General features: G+C 41.8%; 1 protein-coding gene across 1 annotated transcript in view; it reads right to left on the reverse strand.

Moving 5' to 3' along the window:
* The window catches only part of grk6 (G protein-coupled receptor kinase 6), a 50,012-nt gene that overhangs the window by 20,277 nt on the left and 5,649 nt on the right, over positions 1–24,086 (reverse strand). The window contains exons 2-5 of the mRNA XM_063486224.1: positions 17,919–18,014; positions 6,849–6,961; positions 2,579–2,656; positions 1,064–1,164 (exon numbers count right to left, since the gene is read on the reverse strand). Of these exons, the coding sequence (XP_063342294.1) occupies positions 1,064–1,164; positions 2,579–2,656; positions 6,849–6,961; positions 17,919–18,014 (388 nt within the window). The remainder of the gene's footprint in view (positions 1–1,063; positions 1,165–2,578; positions 2,657–6,848; positions 6,962–17,918; positions 18,015–24,086) is intronic.

The raw sequence follows: 24,086 nt of genomic DNA on the forward strand, positions 1-24,086 counted from the left end.
GATCTTGTGATATTCCCAGTAAAGTGAAGCAGCTTGGACTTGAGATAGGATCTGGATGTGGCACATTCATTTTTTTGTCTGACGCTGCTCGTCTTATTTTGTTGTAGTCAGCTGTTGGTGCCGTTACTCGTGTGTTTGACCATCATCAGGTAAATGCTGACGCCATAAACGAGTCCTAGAGTTCAAAGGCTTTTTGTGAGAAAGCATGAACAAAAAGAACAGCTGTTGTATTTTAAATATTTCGAGGTAAAAGGATACATTTGACTCAGCTGATTTAATTTATTTACCCTGAAATGGAAACTGTTTCTTACTCCAGTTTGTAAATGGTGCTGTGGGGATCCCAGCTTTGCTGAACTGCAGTGAAAGGGAAGGTTAAAAGTATTGATTGAGTCAACAACCATATTATTTTGGTTTTATGGGTTTCCACTGTGGTTTGTAAACTCTAATGTACATCTAATGACATCAGAGTCAGGAAATAACACCTCGGCCTGTTTCCTAATAATAATATCTGGTGACGTCTTTGGTTGGCGAATGGTCTCAGCTCTGAATGTTTCCTTTTCTGATTTTCTTTGAAAACAGTTTGTTATGGACTGGTTTCACTGGTCTGGATCACTGAGATCAAACTACAGTAACTCGGTGTATCGTTTCCAGTTTGAAGCGCACCTGTTTGTGTGATTTTTGGCTCTTAGGGCGCTTCAGGAGGCCGGGTCAGGTTCTCGTGACCCGTGCTGCTGAACAAAGACTGAGGATTCTTGTTTCAGCCTTAGGGCTGCTTACTCCTGACTGTAAGGTGTGGGTGGGGGGGTCTCAGATTTAATTTCTTTGATTTATCTAACAGCTTAGGTTTTACATTTGTGTTACAAGTCACTTTTTGTTTATGTATGTTCTTTGGTAGTACCCCCTTGCCGAGTGAAAAGCTCTCAACCTTAATGTTCCTGGAGTCCGAGGTGAGCTAGAGCCCGAACGAGCACATTAATCAAACCTTAAAAAAGCTGATCTGATTAAACTGGGAAATATATCCAAAAGAACAGCAAATTAATCCTTAAAAACCCTGCAGTCTTACTTGGTGCAGTCCTTGAAGAGGTCTTTGCAGGCCTCCTGCTGCAGCCTCTCTGTGCACTGAGCCATCATGGCCTCTTCCACCTCAGGCACGTGGTCCTCTGACTGCACAGGGAAAAAACATGACATCCAGGTGAAAACAGTGAATCAGCTCCGACTGTAACTCTGACAGAGAGAGCCGGACAGATGAGGTTTGAGACGGAGCTGGGAGGTGTTTGTGTTCGTCTGCAGGTTCAGACCTGCACGTTCGCGCTCACACAGAATCAGCAGGAAACATCAGGGCGGAGCTTCAGCCTGAACCAAGGCCTGAACTACGAGGCGAGGCCAGGATTTCTTTCTGTTATCTGGCTTCACTGATCCTGACAGGCAATGACCAATCAGAGTATCAGAAGCACTGATGCTGGTCAGGCATCAGACTACCTATCTCACCTGGCCTGGAAACACCTGAGGTAGAGAGAAAATACTTTTGACCCTCTTACTATCAAAAACAGAGATCTGATTGGTCAGCAGGTGGTGATCTCTTATGTCAAACATAACCTTCGCCTGCTGAGAAGTGAACCACCTTCATGACACTGAAACTTCAGGATTATCCTGAAGTTAACCTCACAAACCCTGCTTCATAGTTCAGGCCTCAGGACTGCAGGTAGTTACATCATCATAAGGTCAGCCAATAAGCGGCTCTGCTCCCATCATCATCCATCATCAGCTGATTAAATCTGATTTTCCATCAGATTTCCTTCTTGACGAGCCGGACTGAGCGCTTCCTCCTGAGTGATGCGTTCAGGGACGCTCTAGAGGCAGGTGTTTTAAAATTCAACCACAGTGGGGGCATTTAACAGCAGACAGTCCAACCTTCTGCTACAAAACTGGCTGAAAAAATAATAACAGTAAAAAACTAAAAATACAAATAAATTTAGCACTTTGTCCAAAACTCAGTGACTCTATTCAGTCTGCTGTGATGACGAGTTTTATTAATTTACTCCACTGGGCAGGTCATGTATTTTGAATAAAATTATAAAATAAATCTATAGTGCACACTGTCACAGCACACTGGTACCGACAGACAGAAACAATGTAAAACATGGAAAAGATTTGACGACTTTTGGTCTGATATTTTTGTCAATGAATGCATCATTAATAAAAGTTTAAATCGCTCCTACAGAGCTTCTCTGCTACTTTGACAACAAAACTGATGTTTTGTTATCAAATTCAAGATCGTCCATTGCAATAATTTTCTTTAAACATCACAGTTTGGACACTTTTCAGGTGATTTTTGTAGGTATTTTGTTATGTTTGTGACACATTTAATGACCAAAAGCCAGTGGAAACCTTTTGGTCATTTGATGGTCGTTGGCCTTCAGTTTGGGCTTGTTTCTATAGGTTCCTGCTTCAGATGGAAATGAGCTTTGAGCTATCTCTGATCCTGTACATGTGGGCAATAAACAATAAAAATACTAACAGATATCAGCCTAATAAAAATAAAACCATGTCAGACCTGACAGGAAACATCAGAGAGTACCTTTGGGTTGAAGTATTTTTCGATGAGCTCCTGTCCGCACTCCTTCCTCTTCTCATCCGGTGTCACCTCGTAATCCGCCTGCAGAGAAACGCACACATCAGCATGCTGTCAGCAGGCGCTAATACTCAAATAACACAATCTGAGGACAAAACTGTGCTCAACTCATTTCAGTGAATTCATTTACTGCCATGACCTGCGTTTACTTTTTGTTTGTGACATTATGTTCTAGTGTATTTTTATTTCTTAGTCCGAAGAAAGTTTAACCAAGAAGGCTTTAGCGCCTGAACCTACCCAGGTAGCTTTTAGCATTAAATCCAAGCAAGTCAATTTTAATGTTTGAGGCAAACTAAGTAACTTATAAATTAATGCTGAGTATTTTTTTAATCACTTGAGATAAAGTCGTTTTTGTAATTAGGGTTAACCAAGTAATTCTTAGCAATTAACAATAATCAATTAGCTTTTAGCTACTGATGCTAACCAAGTAGCATTTAGCAATTGACGCTAAACAGGTTGCTTTTAGCATTTGAGGCTAAGTAGTTTTTAGCAATTGATGCTAACTGGGTTGCTTTTAACATTTGAGGCTAAGTAGTTTTTAGCAATTGATGCTAAACAGGTTGCTTTTAGCATCTGAGGCTAAGTAGTTTTTAGCAATTGATGCTAACTGGGTTGCTTTTAGCATTTGAGGCTAAGTAGTTTTTAGCAATTGATGCTAACTGGGTAGCTTTTAGCATTTTAAACTAACTAAAGAGTTTTTAGCACTTAAGACAAACAAGGTAGTTTGCAGCATCTCAAGCTAACTAAGGAGTTTTGAGAATTTCTGCACTACAATGTGACACTGCCAGACCTTCACAAAGAGAAGAGTACCAGGATGTGGTTTTCAGTTTCAGCATTGCCAGAAAAATGTGGTTAAAAACATTTCTTTTATTTGGGTTTTACCATGTTGCTGCTAGCTGTATATTATTTTTTATTTATTTTTTTTTTTTTAGCATCCTGTCATCAAAACACCTGACTCTTCTGTTTTGATATGGATGACATTAATTCAAGTGTTTGGTAGAACAGTAAGAAAATTCTTGTTGTTGCATTGTTATGGCTCTAAACAGATCTGCAGAATCCCCGAGGTTAAGAGAAGTGTTTGGGTTAAAGTGAACTCTTTTTTTTTTTTTTTTTTTTTTTTTTTTTTTTTTTTTTTTTTTTTTTCCGATATAAGCTCATTTACATTTTACATGCATTTCTGCATATGACCACTAGATGTCATTTCATTTAAAAACATAACTCACAGTCATTAATTTGGACAGAATCTGATGAAACTGTGAATATATGATGACAGTATTGAAGGCCCATAATATTGAATTATTGCTCATTTGAACTACCAGCTTCGTGTGTGTCCCCTGCAGCCTCCTCTTGGCTTCAGAAAACCCACTTTATGAGTTAATTGAAGACTTTTTGTAGCCCTCCTCCCCCACACCCGAACCGATTGCATCTACTCCTCCCTGTGAATGACCTGCAGTAAACTGAGCCTGACTGGAAAACCCCAAAGTGCTTCCTCTCCCCTCTGGCAGCGAGAGCCTGTAAACTAATGCTAAGTGACAGCGGAGACGGTTCAAATCTCATTTTCCCCTCTCCATCTCGTCCTCTCGCAGGGCTCTCAGAGACGAGACGGGAAGCGGTTGTGGGGTAAAAGGGAGCATAATTGCTTCGAATGCGAGTTGAAAACTGCAAAGCCATCAGACTGGAGTCAGCTGAGCAGAGCAGACTGTCTTCATTAACCTCCTCTACCTCAGCAGATAGGACTGCAACCATTACCTGATCCACTTTAACAAATCATTTCTACTGTTAATAACACCAAATTGGCAAAACTTAAAGAAATGCAGGCTTAAAAGGTTAATCTGACATTACCTCACACTGATGAGCCTCCGCAGTTACAACCTTCTGACAGCTTTCATTTGTTTTTACTACTTTCCCATATTAGCAGGTGAAATTTGACTTGCCCTTGCCCTTACCTAAGCCTCAGACAGGATTAAAAGCCATGAACCAGGACAGTTAATACTAAAATAATCCCACACTTCCTGTCTGAATGGGGCTTAATGTTTGTTTTTGTTCTGAGTGTGATACTGTCTGACAGGTCAAAGAGCTCTTAATGCTTCAAACCCTCATTTGTTATGAACTTTTGCACAGAGATTCATGGTCTCTGCAGAGTGAACCCTACAAACACTGATTATCCTCTGACTTTACCATATCACCAGCAGGTGGTTTCAGATCAGATTTTGAGATTTTGGATTGGTTCAAACTGTCGACAGTTATTGCACTGACTGGATCGATTTCCCAGGGGATGAACCCTCAACTCAAGACAACACGCAGCGGTTTTGGACTCTATAAAACTGAAATATCTTGAGTGTAATCACATGGACTGGATTTTTGTAAACATATCCCGAGAGGATAATCACAGATGACAGTGATGAATTACTGATATTTAACACGTAGGGACATCTAGAAATCTGTGGTCTCCGGAGGACGACCCCTCAATTCTTTAAACTTCAAAACAACTTCCTGATGCTGATTTGTACTCCTTTTCATCTTTTGAGTGGTTCAAACCAAATATCTCCAGTGTAATTTGGTAGATTAATATTCAATTTGTATGCATATCCCCAGAGGATAAACATAGATGACAGTGATGAAGTAATACACAGAGGCACCAAGAAAGTCGTGGTCCCCAGAAAGTCCTCGTTCAAAAAAATGGCAATCATCAACAAATTCATGACTAAAAAACCTGAACATCAGGATTCCCAGCTAAACCCTTAATTCAAACCTTCCCCCTGACGAACCTGGTTCTTTAAACTGAGTCTGGTCCCTGAAGTTGTGAGGACCACTCTGAATGTCCTCATAAAGCAGAAATGTCCCCACTGTAATGGTTCTAGATACAGAAACACACTGTGTGACCTCATCTGCGCAGTAAACGAGTCGTAACTCGCTCCGCTCACTTCAGGAATGCTTCCCTCACGCTTTGTTTCATTCCCACCGGAGTGTGTGTGTGTGACGGGGATACAGCATGGGAGGTAGGAAAGAGCGACTCAGTGACGCAGATTGTTCCCAGAAGTCAAGAGTTCCTGTATTTCATTAAACAGATATTAAACCCTACTTCCTCCTCCTCATCTTCAAGTGCTCCATTTGGGCATTCAGGGTAATTAAACTCGCCAATCAGCTTTTGGAAGGGTCAGTTCACCCAAAGTCCGAAAAAAGAACATTTTCCCACAGCTCAGCGTTGGCCCGCTTGGACAGTGAGGGCACATTTGCATTTATTTTGGGCGACTCGAATCCTGAAAAAACTGTTTATGTATCACAGCAGAAAAAAGCATAAATAGGCCACTTTGCTCTGTTACTGCGTGTTACTTCCTGCTGTAAACTGAGAGCAGCATTTAGCTGATAATCAGCTAACTTTCTTTATTAATGTGAGTCGTTGGAGGCCAAAAATCAGCTAAAAGTGAGTGAATATTGGACATGTGGTGCTATAATCACAAACTTTAAATGTCAAAGTGTTTGTTTCCTGTTAAAGGCCTGCTGTATATTCTACCTCATTTCCTGTCATATATCGGGTGCTTGTATTAAAGCTACTAAATAACGATGTTACACCTGGTCCAGCTTAGAGAGCAGTACAGAAATCACTGCCTACTGGCCAACCAGGTCTCTAAAGTCGTTCCCTAACAGTATCAATGACAGAAATGACCCAGGATTTCTTACAGGAGCGCCTCCTCCACACTCCTCACACAGCCCTAAAACACAGCACTGAACAATGAGGTTTTCAAACTGCCTGAAGCACATCTAAACAACACATTAATCTAACTGATTAATTACAAGCTGTAGTTAAATGTCAGATCCTTACTCATACTGATAAGTGTACTAACTCACTCAGTCAGCCTCTTTCACTCCTGTTCCAGTCATACTGACCTCTCAGAGCTTAAAGCCAACACACATTAATAAACAGCTGTATCACAGTTTTCCTGCCACACAAACCTTCAGATGATACTTTCAGTCTGTATTAAGTGTTTAAACTCAAAAACAGTTTTCTAATAATACAGTTTAATCGTGTCTGTTCCTCTCTGCTGTCAGCTGACCTCTCCGTGTCTGATTGGTCACGCTGTTTACACGTTAATGCGTATGTGGGTAGGCTGATAAACCCTGGGCTTACAGGACAGTCTGAACCCTGCAGAGAAAGATGCTGAGGCTGGACACACACGAGCACACAAAGAGGTCAGACGACGACGGCTCTGCTTACCACGGCGTCCAGGAACTTGACGCAGCGCTTCAGCTCGGGTCGAGTCTCGCAGAACTGCCTGAAGAGCAGCCGTCCGATTGGCTGCCGCTCGCAGAGGCTGCTGTAGTCCTTCTCTGCAGAGACACGGAGGCAAGCGAGGTCATCGTTACACAGATCTGAAACAAACCGCCGGCACTGTTTTACAGGAGGCCTGCCTACACTGATGGAAGAATTCTCACATACTTCATTTATCTGGACAAAAACGTGCACGTTATTTAATCCAGAGTCAGTCTGTGAATGCTCTCAGGTTAAGCCCGTTACACACTGAGCGTGCTGCGAAAGAGCAACACAAAATTTTTCAGATGCAAACTTATTACATAACATAAACGCCTTTATGCAGAAAATTCCACCTCAAAGCGAGCACACTTGTCTGATTGATCAGATCTGAAAAATCGAGCTTCATCCAGCAAACTCGCGTGGAGTAAAAGGCTGGATTAAGAATAGGTGAGTCCAAAGAAAATTTTTAATGAAGGAAAGATTTAACATGTTTGGTGTGTAGAGGTCTTTGAGGCCCCTGAAGGACACAGGGATGAGTTTAACTTTGGTGCTTTTTAACATCTTTTTCCATCATTTCTAATCCTCAGAGCTTCATAAGCTCAGGAAGCAACTTTCAGAGCTCTGTTAAAAACTGCATCCAGGTCAATCTAACAGCCACTCCAAAGGTCACAATCTAAACACAAACTGTGGGTTCTTTTCTATAACAAACATCAAGCTTCAAATTAAATCAGACCCTCACAGGAAGTACAAAGTAGCACGCAACCTTAACCACACCTTATACCCTGTGACTATTTACAACGTAGAAAATACATCAGCTGAAATTTGCTTTCGACACAGTTTTTCTTTCCCAAACATTTTTACTTCCTTCTAAATAAAAGCTTACTTTTTATAACATAAATAATAAAGTTCCTGCAAGCAAAACTGCAGGTTTATGCAAATATGCTGGTATTTGATTATTCCATGGATCAGTGTCGTTCCCTGTTATGCTGTGAGCCTCCAGCCTGACCACACTGAGGTAAAGTAGATGCTATGATGCAAGGTAAACGGGTTCAGTTTTCACACCACAGGCCGCCTTCACCCATTCACACAAACATGAATGCAGAGCCTTATTCTATTAATGTTTTATCTAAGACACGCTGATTGATGCAGTTTGGACCCTTTGAAATGTGGCTTCCTCCTGTCCACCTGCTCCACCTCACGCATCCTGACTTTGGATAAAAGAAACGAGAACTTTGTTCAGACAGAAATGTGGAGAGTGTTCAGAGATGTCAGGATGTTGTCAGAAGCAGATCTTCATCACATACAGTCGGAGCCATTTTTCATCACTGAGCTACATCCCTGTAGTTTTATCGAGTTAACTTGCACCTGTATCACGAGAGGTTTATTTCAGAGTTTCTTATAAAAAATCAACAGAAAATGTGTTCTTATTTATTGTCAATTTTTATAGGCCTGTTTAGGTTGATTTCAGATGCTTGTTGTTTCTGATGTACTGCATTATTAGAACGCTCTAGAAAAACAAAGTCAGATGGGCGCGTATTTCTCCATGTAGAGAAAGGAGGTTATAAAATGTTTTCTGAGGAAGGAAACATGCTCAGCACATTTGTGAGGCAGGAACTGTTGTGAAAGACTGAATGTAAATGCTAAAAAGGCAACACACTTTTTATAGCAATAAAGGAGCGGGCCTCGCTCAGCGAACAGTCCACACTGTAGATCCTGTGACTGACGGAGGAGTAAACCTTTCTCTGACTTGCTGAAGTGTCACATTGATCAGTCTGACCTCTTCACTCTTTTCCTCGTCTCTCACGCCGACCTCCCCGATCTTCAGTGAATCACATTTGCTTGTGCGTGAAGCTTTCTGAGTTGTTTTGCATCTGTACGAGTCACAGATGCAAATCCACGTTTCCTTGTTAGCGTTTCTATTTTTTCCTCAAACACAGCTGGACAGATGAACTGAAACCACCCCAGATATCAATCTAAAACCTCCTCATGCGAGTGTGTTTTTGTTGTTGGTGTACATGTAACTGTCACTACAACAGCAGCACAGCCTCGAACAGCTCACGTAAACAGAAATCACAGTGTTACTGAAATCATTCTTTTCTGGTTCCACAGTGAATATGGAATAAAAGACATGATAACCTAAAGTTTCGACTCTTTGAACTGTAACCATTCAGCAACTGAGACCAAAATCAAATCATTACAAACGGACAGAATATTGTATCGCTGTCAGGTCTCTCTGTGCCCAAACACTGGCCCAGTTCAACTAATTCCTTAACCCAGTGCATCACACACCGACTTCAACAGATGCCGAGGTACAGCAGGGAGTCATCTGCATATATAATAATAAAAGTTGTTCGATTTCAGCCTCTTGTGTCAACATCATTTGTCAGTGAGCGTTGTTACTGCTGTGAAGCCTTTTAATCCAAACTACTGTCTTACTCTAAACCTGAGTTGATTTTATCTGACAGAGGTGTCGTATCAGTGTTGTAGGTTTAATAGCCAAGTTACGCCAGCAGACTGAAGTTTCATTCATAAAACCATCTGCAGGAGTAAAAAGATGCTGTCTGCTTTGTGGGTGATGTAATCCGTATCATCTATTTGTCTCCCTGCCTGGCTCAGTAAATGAACATAACTTGGGTGGAGCGCCCCTTTGATTGTTACTCTGCTGAGTCATTTCCTTTTGATGACCCACTGACTGATGGTTACTGATGCCTTGTTCCGTCAGGTTCTCCTCTGTTTTATCCTACTTTGAGATTTTCTGCTCTAGTTGTCTCTGCTCTGCCCTTTGTCCCCCTCTCCTCTCCTCTAATGATCTCTTCTCTCTCTGATGTTCTACTTAAGTCCCGCTGCAGAGAGAACAGAGAAGCTAAGTGTGCGGCAAAGGGAATAAATCTGTGGATGACAAAGGACATCAAAGAGAGAAAGACGAGAAAAAGGCCGTTTCAAGTCTTCATATCTAAAAACCCACTGTTTTCTTTACAAAAGGGCCATAAATTACTTCATTACAGTTCATAAAGTTACTTAGGCAGTATCAGATGCTTGCTTCTCATTTATGAAATACGACATCTCAAAGTTCTGGGAATTCTCCCAATAATCATTATCTCATTATGGCTGATTACGGACGTTTTGAGACATGATAGGAGCTGTGATATACATGAATGGAGATCCAGGGCTGTAGAGAACATGCTGTACATTAACACACAGAAAACAAAGAGGCCTCTGTCGGGTGTCCCGTTGGCTTCGAAGGCCCTGCAGTGACAGTGGGTTTCAATCCAGACCAAAGTGCCTCCATCACTTTATACAGCGTCACACTGATATTAAGTGCACCAGTTTGTTCTAGAATGAGCTGAACAACTATCAATAACCATGCCAAAACATCCAACAGGAGGAAAGGTCAGCAGAGAAAGCCAGAGTTACTGTATCCTTCCTTTCAAACCAGCTTGGTAGGAAAATCCAAGCAGATTAGCAGCGTCTGAAATACTCAAACCAGCTCGTCTTCAAAGTCAGGAAAATCTTCCTCACTCTGCTGCTCAGACTGAACTTCAGCAGGTCATCTTGAGCTGCCACCGTGTGACAGGATGTCTGTGTTAATGACCAGTTGAACAAGTGGATGGTGAGAGTATATATTGTAGGCTGTATTTGGTAAAAGGAGCAGTAAACCTCAGAGCAGCAGCAGCACAATGTCTGCACAATAGAAACTATTATTTTCATTAATTCCTACTTAACCCCTGATTATGAATGTCTATGAATCTTAGATATTAGCACTTACATAGAAAAGTGCTGGTTGTGCAAGTTGTGCAAAGTGCTTTGAGTGCTCAGTTCGAGTAGAAAAGTGCTATATAAGAACCAGTCCAGTTGCCATACTTTATTTTATCGCCCTGGAAGTTGCTGCATGATTATAGCATCACCACCCTGACGAAGCAGCCGGCTCCCTCTTCCTCTCTCTGGGTTGCTCAGTTCTATTTAAACCATAAACATATTCCTATGATTCAGCAGCTGAACACTGAAACCAGTGTGGACCCACTTTACTGTAATATCATGTTACTCTAATGGCCTCTTATGAGGACTGAGGAGGAGGGGAAGGGGGAGGCGGAGGAGAAAGCATCAATCGAGACTAAAGATGCTTTCATTTGTGCAGAGGAGGACGTGTGGTGAAACTCCCTGCACGTGTTTCTCAGGTTCAGCGAACAGCAGAGTCACCGGGGCACAAACAGACAGAAAAACACACTTTGTGTTTTGCTGCATTTCCGACGAGCCTGCGAATGCACCGCCTCGACTCTGCACACAACAAGAAAGCACATGTTCGAGTGCGGTGCAGGGTCAATCTTCAGTTTTTTGTTTTTTAATTGGTGCTGGCGAAATGTGTTGTAACAAAGGGAGAACATCTGTAAGATCTCTGTTGTGCAACGTAGAAATGTCTCACATTGCTTGCGGCGTAATTACATAACAATAAATGATGTTCGTATCAGGGGATGAGAGGAAAAAGAGGCAGGGGAAGAGAACAAACAAGGAAGCTGACAGTCTCCTGAATACCTTCCTCTCACTCGTCTTCGTTCTTCTGGTTACACTGCAAAAAAGTCTCGAGGATGAACCGTGACTTCCTTTTTCGTCTGTCAGCTCACTTTCTAATCCTCTGTTTTTACTTTCCTCCTTCTGGCCTATCAGCCCTGCAGCACCTCTGCTCTCCTCTGTGGGACATCAGCATTTCAAACCGTACTGTATGTGGTTTTTGTGCTGAGCTTCTAGCTTCCTGTGTGTGTGTGTGTTTGACTGAACTCATTCAAATCAAAACTTATTTGCATCGGCCCTTCCAGGGAAACAAAAGAAGCAGCAGCAGCATCTCGAGTGTAAAATGGCTCATCTTTATTTCCTTATATTTTCACATCAGCAGGAAGTCTTTAATTATGTTAAGTACGTATCTAAAAGAAGCGAGATGCAGTGACGATTAGGAAAATCAGTAGATGAGCTGGAAACAGAGTGGTCATGTTATTTAATAAGCTGCTGCCTCTCCTGCCACAGCCTAACCAAAGGGAACGCCACCGCTTCAGATATATTCATATTAGCCTCTACCTCAAATATTGTCAGCTGTTCTATTAATAATATCTATATATAATATTATACTCTATATGTCCTGGTGCTGCTCTGAGCCTGACGGCTGTTACAGCTGCTCCTGTTGTTTTTTTTCCAGTTTACCCTGGAAGCAGAGTGTCGTCACCGGACGATGGCCTGTAGTCCCCGAGCAGAGGCTACTCGGAGCTAAAAGGAAGTCTGTTCCTGCCATCATCATGTGGTAAGTGAGGTGTTTGGACAACGATATGGAAGAGCTGCATGAGTTGATTACAGCGAGGTTACCACACTGGAACTGCCAGGACGGGCCGTTCTGACCCCGTCTAACAACAGCACGAATGCTACAGACATCATTGCTCAAACAAGTTGTTAACTTTCAAATGTTTTTCTAATTTTAAGTAAGATTTGGCCAAATAATTATTTAAGGTTGATTTTAAAGGTTTTTATTAGTTTTATCAATGATTTAACACAAACACATTAGAACAAACTACTGAACAAAGAGTTAAACAAAGCACAGTAACTACAAATGGAATTATTAAAGAAGAAGAACATGAATTGTGGGTTAGCTGTATTAAAATAAAGGTGGTGTAAAAACAGAGCTGACCTCAGAGCTACAAAAATGTAAGAAACACATTTTAAATAATTACTGTAAAAGCAGAAGAGTCAAAGTTTATCATCTGCCTCTGAGCCGTCTCAGCTTCACCTCCTCAGGCCTGAAACACTTTCGGGTGGCGCTCTGGATTTCCCTCTTTGTTTGCTCCGTTTAGTTCTCCACACTCTGGACTTCAGCTCGGCTCCCCTGCTGCTCTGCACCGGTCCTCCACCCACTCAGTCACGCAGTCCCTGCTCTAGTGGTTTTATATGAATGTGTATGGGGTCAAAATGACGCCCTCTGCAGCTCTAGGTATACTTTTCTTTCTTTTGATCCCACAGTATTTGATGACCCACTTTAGAAAAAATCCCAAAATATGAGACGATGAGAGTTAAACGATATTTGCGCTCAGGGTTTAAAATGACCGCCTTGGCATTTCCAGTGTTAAACACAGTGTGAACGTATCTGTGTTCAGGAATTTTCGGGTGGACGGGAATGTTAATCTGGGTAAAAAGAAATGATGAAGAGTTGTCCACGCTGGGATTAGAAAATGGGGTAAGCCCGAACATGTTATTGGGACAGGAATGTTTCTGAACTGGAACCTGTGGTATAAGTTTGGGGAAACCTGCAGTCAGACTTGGATGAGTGATGAAACGTGTCACATTGAAAACGCTCCATCCTGATGAACACAATGCTCATCTTCCTCACAGCTGCCGTCTGCCGTTGCTGTTGCTGAATCATGCAGTTTTGTTTACCAAATGGCTCAGCTATTGGTGGACCAATTGTGCTTACGTGCATAAACAAAGGCCCATTTTGAGTCCGGAGACATCTTGAATGACTATTTGAATATTCAAAAATCATGACCACCCCTACAAGCAAAATAAATATGTTTTCTGTCTCTTGCACGCTCTACTCAGGTGCCACCCTTGCTTTAACCAAATTGAGTATTTCCAGTAGTGAAAACACATCTGGATCAGACTGTTTCCTGATACATGTGAGCAAAGTACAACTTTGGAAAATGTCCTGACACTTTAGCTCAGTTAGCTCTGGACTTCATTTGCTTTCATTGTCTTTTTGAACTGCCGCACAACAAATTTACTCAAGCTCCACGAACTTCCCAAAACATTTAACAGTAACAGTAAACTTCGCCAAGAACACGACCCTGGAGGCATGCCACTGGGAGCTGGTGAATGGATGTATTAAGCAATAGAAATCTGTAAGACGTATGTGTATGGGGTAAATAAGTCCTTGACTTCTTTGGTGAACTTTGGTTTACCAGTAACAAACATGTGCTGTACTTTAGTCCAGCTTGCCCGCCTGTCGCCACTCTGCGCCTCGAGCCAGGATAAGTTTTATAACAAGTCATCAGCCCAGCTCCACTGCTTCTTCCTCTTCTTTCTTCCTCACAATGTGTTCTATGTGTCTGACTTGCCCCGCCTGGGTACCATGGATGCAATATACCAACAGTATCTGTGCAGCAACCATGCATCTGTACACAAACACACCCCCAGTAGGTGAACAGGAAGTCAGCTGTAAAAATCTTCATAATGCTAATAACTCACATCACACTGATATCACATGTTGCTGCTGCTGTTAGGCAGCAACTTAAAGCAATTGCTTTTATGCACATGACCTCGATTATTTATTCTAATCAAACATCAGGGACTTTGAAATAAAAGCCCGTCTCTAATGCTGGACAGTGGCCTCCTGCAGCTAAGATAAATATGGGATATGGTTACTATTTAAGGAAATAAAGTCATGAGAACCAAACCACAGTTCATGCTTTGGTCACATATCTTCTGACCGTCACATCTGGACATTTTCATCCAGTTTTGTGAAGCAAAAATCATAAACAAGTTGACATAAACACAAAGCATGAGACGCACATGTGCCAGGAACTGCAGTTCCTCTGACGTCCACTTGACGGCAGCTCCAAATGTCCATCAGTCTTCATAGAGTCCCATGTTAAAATGTTCAACTTTAACAAGGAAGCGAATGTGTTTACAGCCTGATACAAGTTTGGGTATTTCCCAGTCAATGACAACTTTACTGTGGGCGAAGTTTTATAAAGGCTTAAAGTTTGACAGGAACCATGTTTGAGCTCATCGTGTCTTTTTGGGGCTTTTCAAACAAGTTACTGAACCAATAATATAAGTGAGTGAATTTCTAGACGATTATTAGCTGGCGCTAATTAGCAGATATCTTTGTCTGTGTTGCACAGTTGCCCAAATATGGTCACTTCTGGGTGCAACAATCCAACATGACAGTGCAAACACCGAGGTTTCAGTGACGTTACAGTGCCTACATCATTCTACTTTATGCTTTCTGAAGTAATACCTCCATGTACACGGGCTTCTTACCCCCAAAATGTGAGATAGTCAGTGGACCTGCACTTTTTTGGGCTCACTCAAAGCTCTTTACACCACAAACCACTGTCATTCATTCACACAGGACTTTATTCTTTAGAAAAATCTACTGTGTGCGAGTTTTATCTATCTGTAATCTACATGATTACAGATAGATGCATGACCTAACATGCATGACTTCAGATTGAAGAGGAAACCTGAGCACCTGGAGAAAACCAGCCAGGCGTAGAGAAAAACACGCTCGCTGCTTTGACCTTTAATTTTATTTTGTAACAAACTAAATGCAACCAATGACAAAGCACAAAACAATTATCTCTGAGTAGTAGTCTGGTCTCAGGTATAGATCAGATCTTTTCCTGAGTGAGTCTAAATTTTATTTCTCCAACCAGTCACCAGTTAAAATGAAAGTAATCAGTTGGTTGAAACAGTAGAAAAAAACAGACTGCTTCCTCTTTCTGCAAGCGCCACAGTTTCCTCTGTGGTAGTACTTGAGCAACACTAGCGTTTTGTCTTCATACCGCCCACACACTTTCAGACTCATCGCAGGTTTGACTTTTCAATGAATAGCATGCTATTAAAGTTAGCGCAGATTGTCGCTGCTTGTTGCCTGAATGTAAAAGCCGTTTTTAGAACATGGCAGCTGCAGCTCTGAGAATACAACTTCAAAAAGTAAAGGACACATAAAAACAGAAGTTGTAGCAACGCTTGATCCACAGTCTCGCTGTGTTGGACAGGAAGCAGTGACAGTCTGGCGATTACAAAAGACGTCAACTGTCATCTCAAAAGTGAGTCTTGGTTTGGGGGACTGGAAGGCAACTGTTTTTCATTCTCAGTTTATTCTGCAACAATCATTCACCAGTTTCCAAAACCTTCCATATAACATGGTTACAAAGTTCATAACTCCAACAAAATATACAACAATCATGATATCATTCAGTTTTGGATTTGAGGTTAATGCACAACAACCTGACCACTACCATGTGTATGTGGATAAGGTGGTGGTCAGCGTGGGGCTTCAGGTTCAGTCAGGGGCTGAAGTGGGGTTTGGGAGGGTCATCTCAAATCATCAAGAGCCTTCTGCTTGTAAAAGTTGCAGGTGGATCGACGGGCTCCATGGAGCTCATATCACTTTATTTGATAACTGGTCTAAATTTAAACTAGTCTAGTTCCTGTAGGAGGGAAATGTTTTCTACACAAATGGAAATGTATGAAAATGAAGAGCCACGACAGCAAACACTTCAGTGTTACGCTCGGTATGAAAGTTCTGCCAGATACATTAATCAGCATTAAGCAATTTCCTAACCGTCCGGTTAAAAACTGTGAGACAAAGTCACAGTTATTGCTACAAATGAGGTTAATGCAAGCATCATGTCAGGGATCATATCCAAAGTGGCTGGAAGTGAGATGTTGGAGAGTGAAGGGTCACTGTTGACCTTGGAAAGAGTCGTTTCCCTCTCAAAATAAACTTCTTCCTCAGCATATCCACTCTGATCAGTTCTCACAGTGAGAGATATCTCACATTTAAAAACTAAAACATAGCCTTAATACTGTTAAAGTTTGTTATTCACATGTAACAACTCATTTTTTCAATCATTTGTGATTTATGGAGGTTTATGTGTTCTTGATGAGCAACAGTTTTGTGATCACGGGACAGTGTGCCATCCATTTTCTGCCGTTTTGTACATAACCTGAGGTCTGCTGGTGATAATATCAGGCATGTGGATGAATGAGAGTCTATTTCTGTACAGAATTAGGAAGCCGCCACCACCGCTGCTGCTGTATACAGAGGAAATGAAAAATCAACACTGATCATATTCCCTCAGTGAAATGTCATGTTTAATACTGAGGATGAGTAGCTCATGTTTCACTGCAGCCGCGTGTCTGACAGTGTGTTCTCTACTTTATTTGCTTTCTTAAAGAGTTTTGAGCCTCAGGGCCACCATACCACCAGCCAGAGTGCAAAGACAAGGAGAGAGACACTAGAAAGCACAACATCTTCTGAAACAATGAGGGGATTGAATTCAGGCTTCAGATGAGCCACAAAACTGAGCAACACACAGAGCCGTGCTGTGCAGCAATTCATAAATTAATATCTAAAACTGGACGTCTTTTAGGGGTTTTTCCCCAGTAAAGAGGAGTCATCTGCTTCTCACTAAATACATTTTAAGATATAACTCCCACACAGTTCCTTTAACAAACAGCCCGGTGCAGAAACAGTTAGGTCTCTGTGGACAGTTTTAACCTTCATAACGACTGTAGCAGGAGACTTTTTAATAACTTAGCACCTGGAGCTATACTGGGAGGGCTTTAGGGTAGGGGCGTGGCCTCTGACACGGCCTGTAGCTGCTGATTAAATGTTGATGTTAACGACTCCAAAGTCCAAACCCGATAGGTGACTTAACGATGGCTACGTCCATCTTTTAAATACAGTCAATGAGGGATTGTGTCACGCCAAGTGGGCGTTGGTGGAACTGCAGTTTGTGTCCAGAGTTTCAGCCCAGCTGGTTACTGCTCGTTTCCCCACAGATAAAACTTTATTTATAAATCAATAATTTGCATCCTTCGGAGGCACGAGGACACGCCGGTAATCATGATAACAGTGAAAATTAAAAATCAAAGAATGACACGATGTTAAAAACATCCAAAATAATCCACCTGCACAGCTACAGATTCTTCCCTTTCAGTTCTTAGTATATTATTGCATAATTACCCACTTAAATAATTTCTTGTGTTTCGCATTATCACAGACTGTGTTTTCCATGGTAATAGTTACAGTAAAAATGTCCCTTTATCTCCTCTATTTCTTAATTAGACTTTTTTTGTCCAAGTCTGATCATGTCGAGTTTGAGGAACCAGCAGTCTGGTGATGACTGAGGGGGTATTCAAAGGGTGCCATGGATACGATGTGTTTCAAAGGCTTCAGACTCGGTCGACACAAAGACGTTCACGTCAAATGAGATAAAGGTGCTGCTCTGAGAGAGAGAGCGACTGGAGAGAGCGGCGTTAGCTCACCTATGGTTTGTCGAAGCTCCTCGCACAAACTTATGTGTGGGAACTGCAGCATCTGCTTCCACTTCTTGCTCTTTCCTTTTCTGTTCCCGCCCCCTCCTGTGAATGACATACACATTTTTTATTTTATTTTGGGTTTGAAGGAGAAGAAAGTCTCTACATTCAAAAGAAAGCGAGTCGGTGAGGACACGAAGAAACACGTGAGCGTTTAAAGTAAATCAGCAGGATGTGTCGTTCATAACGACATCAAGTTAACACACCCGTGAACGTTAATACTGAGAATCCGACTGAGGATTTTTAAGACTTAAATATGCGTCGAGTGCATATTAAAAAACAGCACAGCATCGAGCCATGATGAGCCTCGGCCTGATGTTTCTGAAGAAGTAAAGTAAGAAACTCAAATTCTGGTTTCCAGGTTGGATTTTGGGACCATTTCTGAGGCGGTGGAGAAATCATTTCAGAGAGCTGGTCGACTCGATCGATGCAGTGATCTGATTGGTCAGATCTGCTTATTCAGATCCAAAAAATCTAACTTGGTTTGAAAACATAAATGTTGCAAATTCACCCAGTGAAGTCACATGGTCAGTGTGAAAAGCTGCACTGAGAATGTTTTTAATGCACAAAATATTTTGTGACTGAAAAATCAGACATGCAGATATTTTCTGAGCGCTGGATGTTTTTCCTGTGCTTAAACAACTAGTAAATTCATTGCAGGGACAGTCTGCGTTAGCCTGACTGCTCACCACAGATCACATATAAACGACGGTCTGTTTGTGTGTTATAAACCAGGAAACTCATTGGTTTGATGAAGTCGTTTATTTTATGATTTCTTTTTTAGTTTTATTCCTTTTTGTTCAATCTTAGGACTGAGAGCGTCCAGCAGTCAATTGGGAAAAATGTTATTCTCCAACTGGTTGTCAAGTAGTTTCTGGAGGTTGCCAGCTTAAAAGCTTCCCTGGGACTGCTTTAGTCATTCATAGTCTGCACGAAAGACACCAACCTATCTGCCAACACATAACCTGGAAACAGAGAGCGTTTCCCTTCCAAGTAAAAGTTACGCCTTACTGTTGCAACCAACACGTTTCAAAAGGTACAGCTTTTACTTTGAAGGGACACTATATTTGTTTTCAGTTTGCATCACACGTTGTAGAGTAGTCTGGTGAGTAGTTTGAGTGTTTGCAAGTCGACGTCTTCCATACTGGTGAACGAAGCAAACGTCGGGAAACTCCATTTTGGATTTTTATTTTAAGGGAACACACGCCAATCACAAGGTAGCATTATCCAAAGCGTAACCAGCTTTTTTTTTACTCCGATGGTGGGTTCACACTAAGCAGACCAGACTAGACTATAATACAATAGAAGCTGCAGCAGGTGATGTCTGTGTGGTTTTAAAGCTTTGTTGTTGCTGTGATGAGATTCTTTTGATGGCACTTAGCCATGATGTAATTCCACATAAGTAGTCCTCCTGTTGGTGGTTATGGGTGAATATTCTTGGGTTCCCAAAATCACTGCTCTTCATGTTTCATCTGAAAACTTCACAATAACAACCACAATTTAAACATCACGTGGTAAACACAACTTGCGACCATGAGCTCCACGAAGGCCGTAAACTGAGTATGAAGCAGGGTCGCTTTCTCATAGACGTCTATTCAAGCAGATCTGTTTGAAACCAGAAGAGTAGCCCCCTGCTGGAAGTTGGTTTGATCGGTCCAAACGTGAGAACAGAAAAGAGAAAAGCAGCATGTTGTGGTTTTAGTAGGAAGCGCAGGCTCGATCTATGGGGTGATGTGACCAGAGGTGCTGATCTGAGCAGATGTGGCTCCCATGCGCTTTAAACAAACAGCAGGAAACCCAACACTCATACCCACAATCACTAATTTCGCAGCTTCACCCTCTATCTCTAATTTTGAGGGTTTGAGGGTTACACAGGTTCAGTAACACCTCTGCTGTTGTCGGTCATGGGTGGCAGGCAAGGTCAAAGGGCTCGTTACAACGAATGATCCCCGGCGATGAGCCGGCTCCTCACCAATCCAGCTGTGCACACACGAGCTGCAATGCACAAAAGAAAATGAAACCGAGAGCCGGACAAACGTCTGCCTGTTTTTCCCTCCTTCCTCCAGAGTCGTATTCAAATCAGACGAAACCAGTGAGTGAAATCTGATTAAATTTGGTCCTTTGAATTTACTCAGGAGTGATATCGCTCTCTAAAAGAGGATCTTTGTAAAGCTGTGACCTGCTGGTCTGCATCTGAGGATGGTTTGTTTTAGGGTTTTTGGGATGTTTGAAGGACAGTCTGAATACTAAATCACAGACACTGGGAAAAACAGAGGGAAGTAGTTTCTAAATCAATAATCAATTTAGCAAACATGTCCTGTGAAGCCTGTTTAAAGCTTTTGAACATGAAGCATTTTTCTCTGTGGACAAAAGCAGACTGTCTCTACACCCAAGCCTGAACCACTCCTGAATCCTCTTTGTTTATCTCAGTTAAGAGCACATGCTGTGGTCAGAGGAGGGATCTTTTATTCGAGGCTCCGTGTTTGAAATGCGATGAGGTTAAAAGTCATGGCAACCCTGCAGCCGATGAACCGTTTTCATAGAAGCCGTCGAGCAGGGTGAAGACAAAGAGCTGCAGAACAAAGAGAAACCAGAGGAAGTTCCTGTCCTCTCTGTGTTTGGGCGGTTTCTCAGAGGCAGGCGGCACTCTCGTTTCTGATAGAGCTTCATTCAAGACGCAGCAACAAGCAGGACAAGCGCACTCTGTGAGCTCATGCCTGAGAAGAGCATCGAACGCCAACCATCCTCCCTTTGCAACTTTAGGAAAGACATCGGATCCCCACCAGGATCGTACAGCTTCTTCCTGTCACCATGCTCCGTATATATATGCTCCAGAGTTTCTTAACATTTAATCTGATGACAAACATCCATTTTTTAGAGATACTGGATCATCGCGCTACAAAAACAAGAATAAAGTCTTTTAAGAATCTGCATTTAATATTGATGCTCATCAGTAAAAGTCGGGAATTCAAACGATCTCTAAAAGTGGAGCAAAGCAGTGATGGAGAAATGTTTTGGTGATGTTTTGGTAGCATCGACTGCAGTTCCTCTAACAGCCAGTTCACAAAAAGTGAATTGTTCCTCATTGACTCCCATGTTAAAAAATCCCACTTTACAGAAGAAATCAACAAGCTAAGAATAAACACAGTGGGACAGTTTCTCCCTTTAACTCAGCTTCAGTATGGTGGGTAAATTTGTTTATAACTGATCCATCTCGATCTTTCTGAGGCTTAAAGTTGGGCTGCAGTGATTACTATTGGATTGTAGCTCTAGTAGAAGTGGATTGGGCTTGTTCCCATCATGCATTTGGGAGCATTTTAGTGGAATATCTGATAAGTAATATATTCTCTTCTGCTTCCAAAAACCCAACAGGGCAGCTGCAAGAAATCTAATCAAAATGCAGGTTCACAAATGGACATCAGTGTCTACGGTCTCATCATTGTGTTGCTATTTTCTGGCCCTTGGCTACAAAAAACTGGGACAGAAAGTCAGATTTAAAAAATAAGGGAGAGTGAGTCCCCCCATCTGCTGTCTGTAAACACCCTCTTACGTGACTTTCTGATCAAATCCAGGTGAAATATTGTGAACCTGCACCACCCAGGCTTTTACTGATAACACGGCGTTGTTGTGAATACAGCAGCAGCCTTGAGGCGTCCAGCCTTCAGCATCCCTGATCCTGAAGGAAGGCAGTCCACGCTTCAGGATTTGCTATTCAAATACTTCCAGGCAGCTGCTTTGAAAATCAATTACTGTCATAGAGACACTGCAAACAAGATGTTGTGTTTGTGCCTGGAAAATGGGCGATAATATCAGAATTACAGATAAGCTGACTGATGCCCCGCGCCCGCTGTGTGCATTAGTGAAAATGTAAATCAAGCCAAACAGCATGAGTACACGGATGGAAAGCCAATGAAAGACGGGCTGAGCGACACACCGATGTAATCAAGATGAAAGCAGTCCAGTTCATCCCGCACTCTCAAAGTCATTAGGCAGTTCAAAGGTTACACTTGAAGGCCAAACATGACCCTGGAGGCCATTATGAGGCTGGCTTATGAGCTAAGCAAGGTGAGTTCAGGTTTAACCATGCTCTGAAGCATTCCAGGAAGGAAACCACTGCCTGCTGACCAATCAGCTGACCAATCAGCAGGCAGTGGAACACCTTAAACTGTGTATTTCCATTCATGAAGACGTCTGCTGATTTCAGGCCTTGACAATGACTTTGACTTGGTTCGGTGTTGGGTGGTGTTTTTATCAACCATGGAAATAATTCTGTGATCATCCACTTTATTGTTGCTGCGCTGGTCACTGCATTCATGCTTTCAAAGAATGAACAAGATTGTTGATTTGACTGGTCTCTTAATCATTTCTAGATCTTTTATCAGGTTCCTGTCAGTCAACTCTGGAAATGGGACACTGTCTTTAAAAATGACTGTAATTTCTGATGTTGCAAAAACACTTTGCAACAAAGCTGAAGGTCTGCACATCTTTGCATCTTGATTATCTGATCTAAAATCCACTGTGGTGGTGTATGGATGGTGTATAATTTGTGAAGCAAGGCACCACAACCAGGAAGCTCATCTTTACAATAAAATGTTAACATCGAAGGCCCCAGTAGGACCATCTCAGGACACTGTAGGTAGAGAATACAGACGCAGACAGACTGTGTCTTCTGCAGAGGCCAGACACATTCTGATTTAATACAGACTTATCAAATCAGTTTATCAGCTAGGTCCAGAAAAGCTTCTTTTAATGATGTTTTTCTGTATGTCAGGGCACCGGATTAAAATGCTGAACAGATCATTACAACTTTGGTGGTTCAACCAACATGTACACCGAGGTAAGTGCTTACATCGAGTGGACAGAAAACCGGCCTCAAACATGCCGATTCGCAGCTTTTTCAGCAAAGCAAACTAAAAGTTGTTTTTTATTTGGCTCTGCGACTTTGTTCCGCTTACATGTTTATTTTAAAAAGGTGTTGTTTTAAGGTGTTTGTGCTTCGCTTTAAAGCTCACGATTTCCCAGATTTTAATTGCTGTAAACAGCAGTGAGAGAGGAAGTGACATCAGTGAGCGAAATCATACAGCATAAGGTGAGAACTGGAACGCAAAAAAAGAGAGCAGGAGGTGACAATCAAGCTTCAGTTTCAGATGCGGCTTTTCATTGTATTTCCTGTGAGAAGGCACGTTTCCTTTGTGCTGTGCATTCAGACTGTGGTTTCGTCCTACATTAAAGGAGGATATTTGTGTCTATATACCAGCTAAAGACATTACTATAGGTGCTAATATGGCAGTATTAGAGTGTGCAAGGTTTTTACTGATGCGTTCGAGTGCCGGGCCAACACTCTTGTATTTTAAGGCCAGATTGTCAATGAAATGCATTCAGTTGGTCAATACGACCTGGCTACTTACAACCTGAAGCTGAGGGAATCTCATAAAAGACAGAGCCTGGGAGTGTCCCAACAGTAAAGACGGGGGTTGAAGGTTTTTAAAGCAAACTTTATTGGTGTTTATGTCAGCTTTGATTAGTGACCCGCTTCAAGTACTGAGACCTGCTCCTGGATTAGAGACGTCATCATCAGTCTATTCTTTCTCAGTCTTCCTGAGAAATACATTAGCTATGCCCGGCTGTACTATAGTAAAGTAAGCAATGAAGAAACACTACAGATAAACCATGAACCATAACATGTTCTGCTTTCTCAGTATCAATAAACCACTGAGTAGCAGAAAAACATTCCTGCCTTTTCACTATTGATAATGTCTTTACAATTAGATAATGGAAAAGTTTCTGTCCTCTCACTACAGAAGAACCATTAAACAACAGAAGACTTGCTTTCTTCTTTAACTCTAGATGAACCAGACAATTTATTTCAATTTATTTATGTTTTTGTTTGGTTGTTTTACAGATTTATTGCACTGATGGATTTCTCTGATTTACACCAGCAGCATTTCTTTGTAATGTACTGTTGAAACTGCACTTGGGCTCTAACTCTTGGGCTGTTTATTATCATTTTTACACACAGATGGTTTATTAAATGTTAACGTTTTCAAGAAGCACTAAACCTCTTTCTTTTCTTCTTTTTTTTCAGGTTTTTAGGTAATCGTCTTCCATCAAACTGGA

This window comes from Pelmatolapia mariae, linkage group LG10_11 (genome assembly GCF_036321145.2).
Source record: "Pelmatolapia mariae isolate MD_Pm_ZW linkage group LG10_11, Pm_UMD_F_2, whole genome shotgun sequence".
Classification (NCBI taxonomy): domain Eukaryota; kingdom Metazoa; phylum Chordata; class Actinopteri; order Cichliformes; family Cichlidae; genus Pelmatolapia; species Pelmatolapia mariae.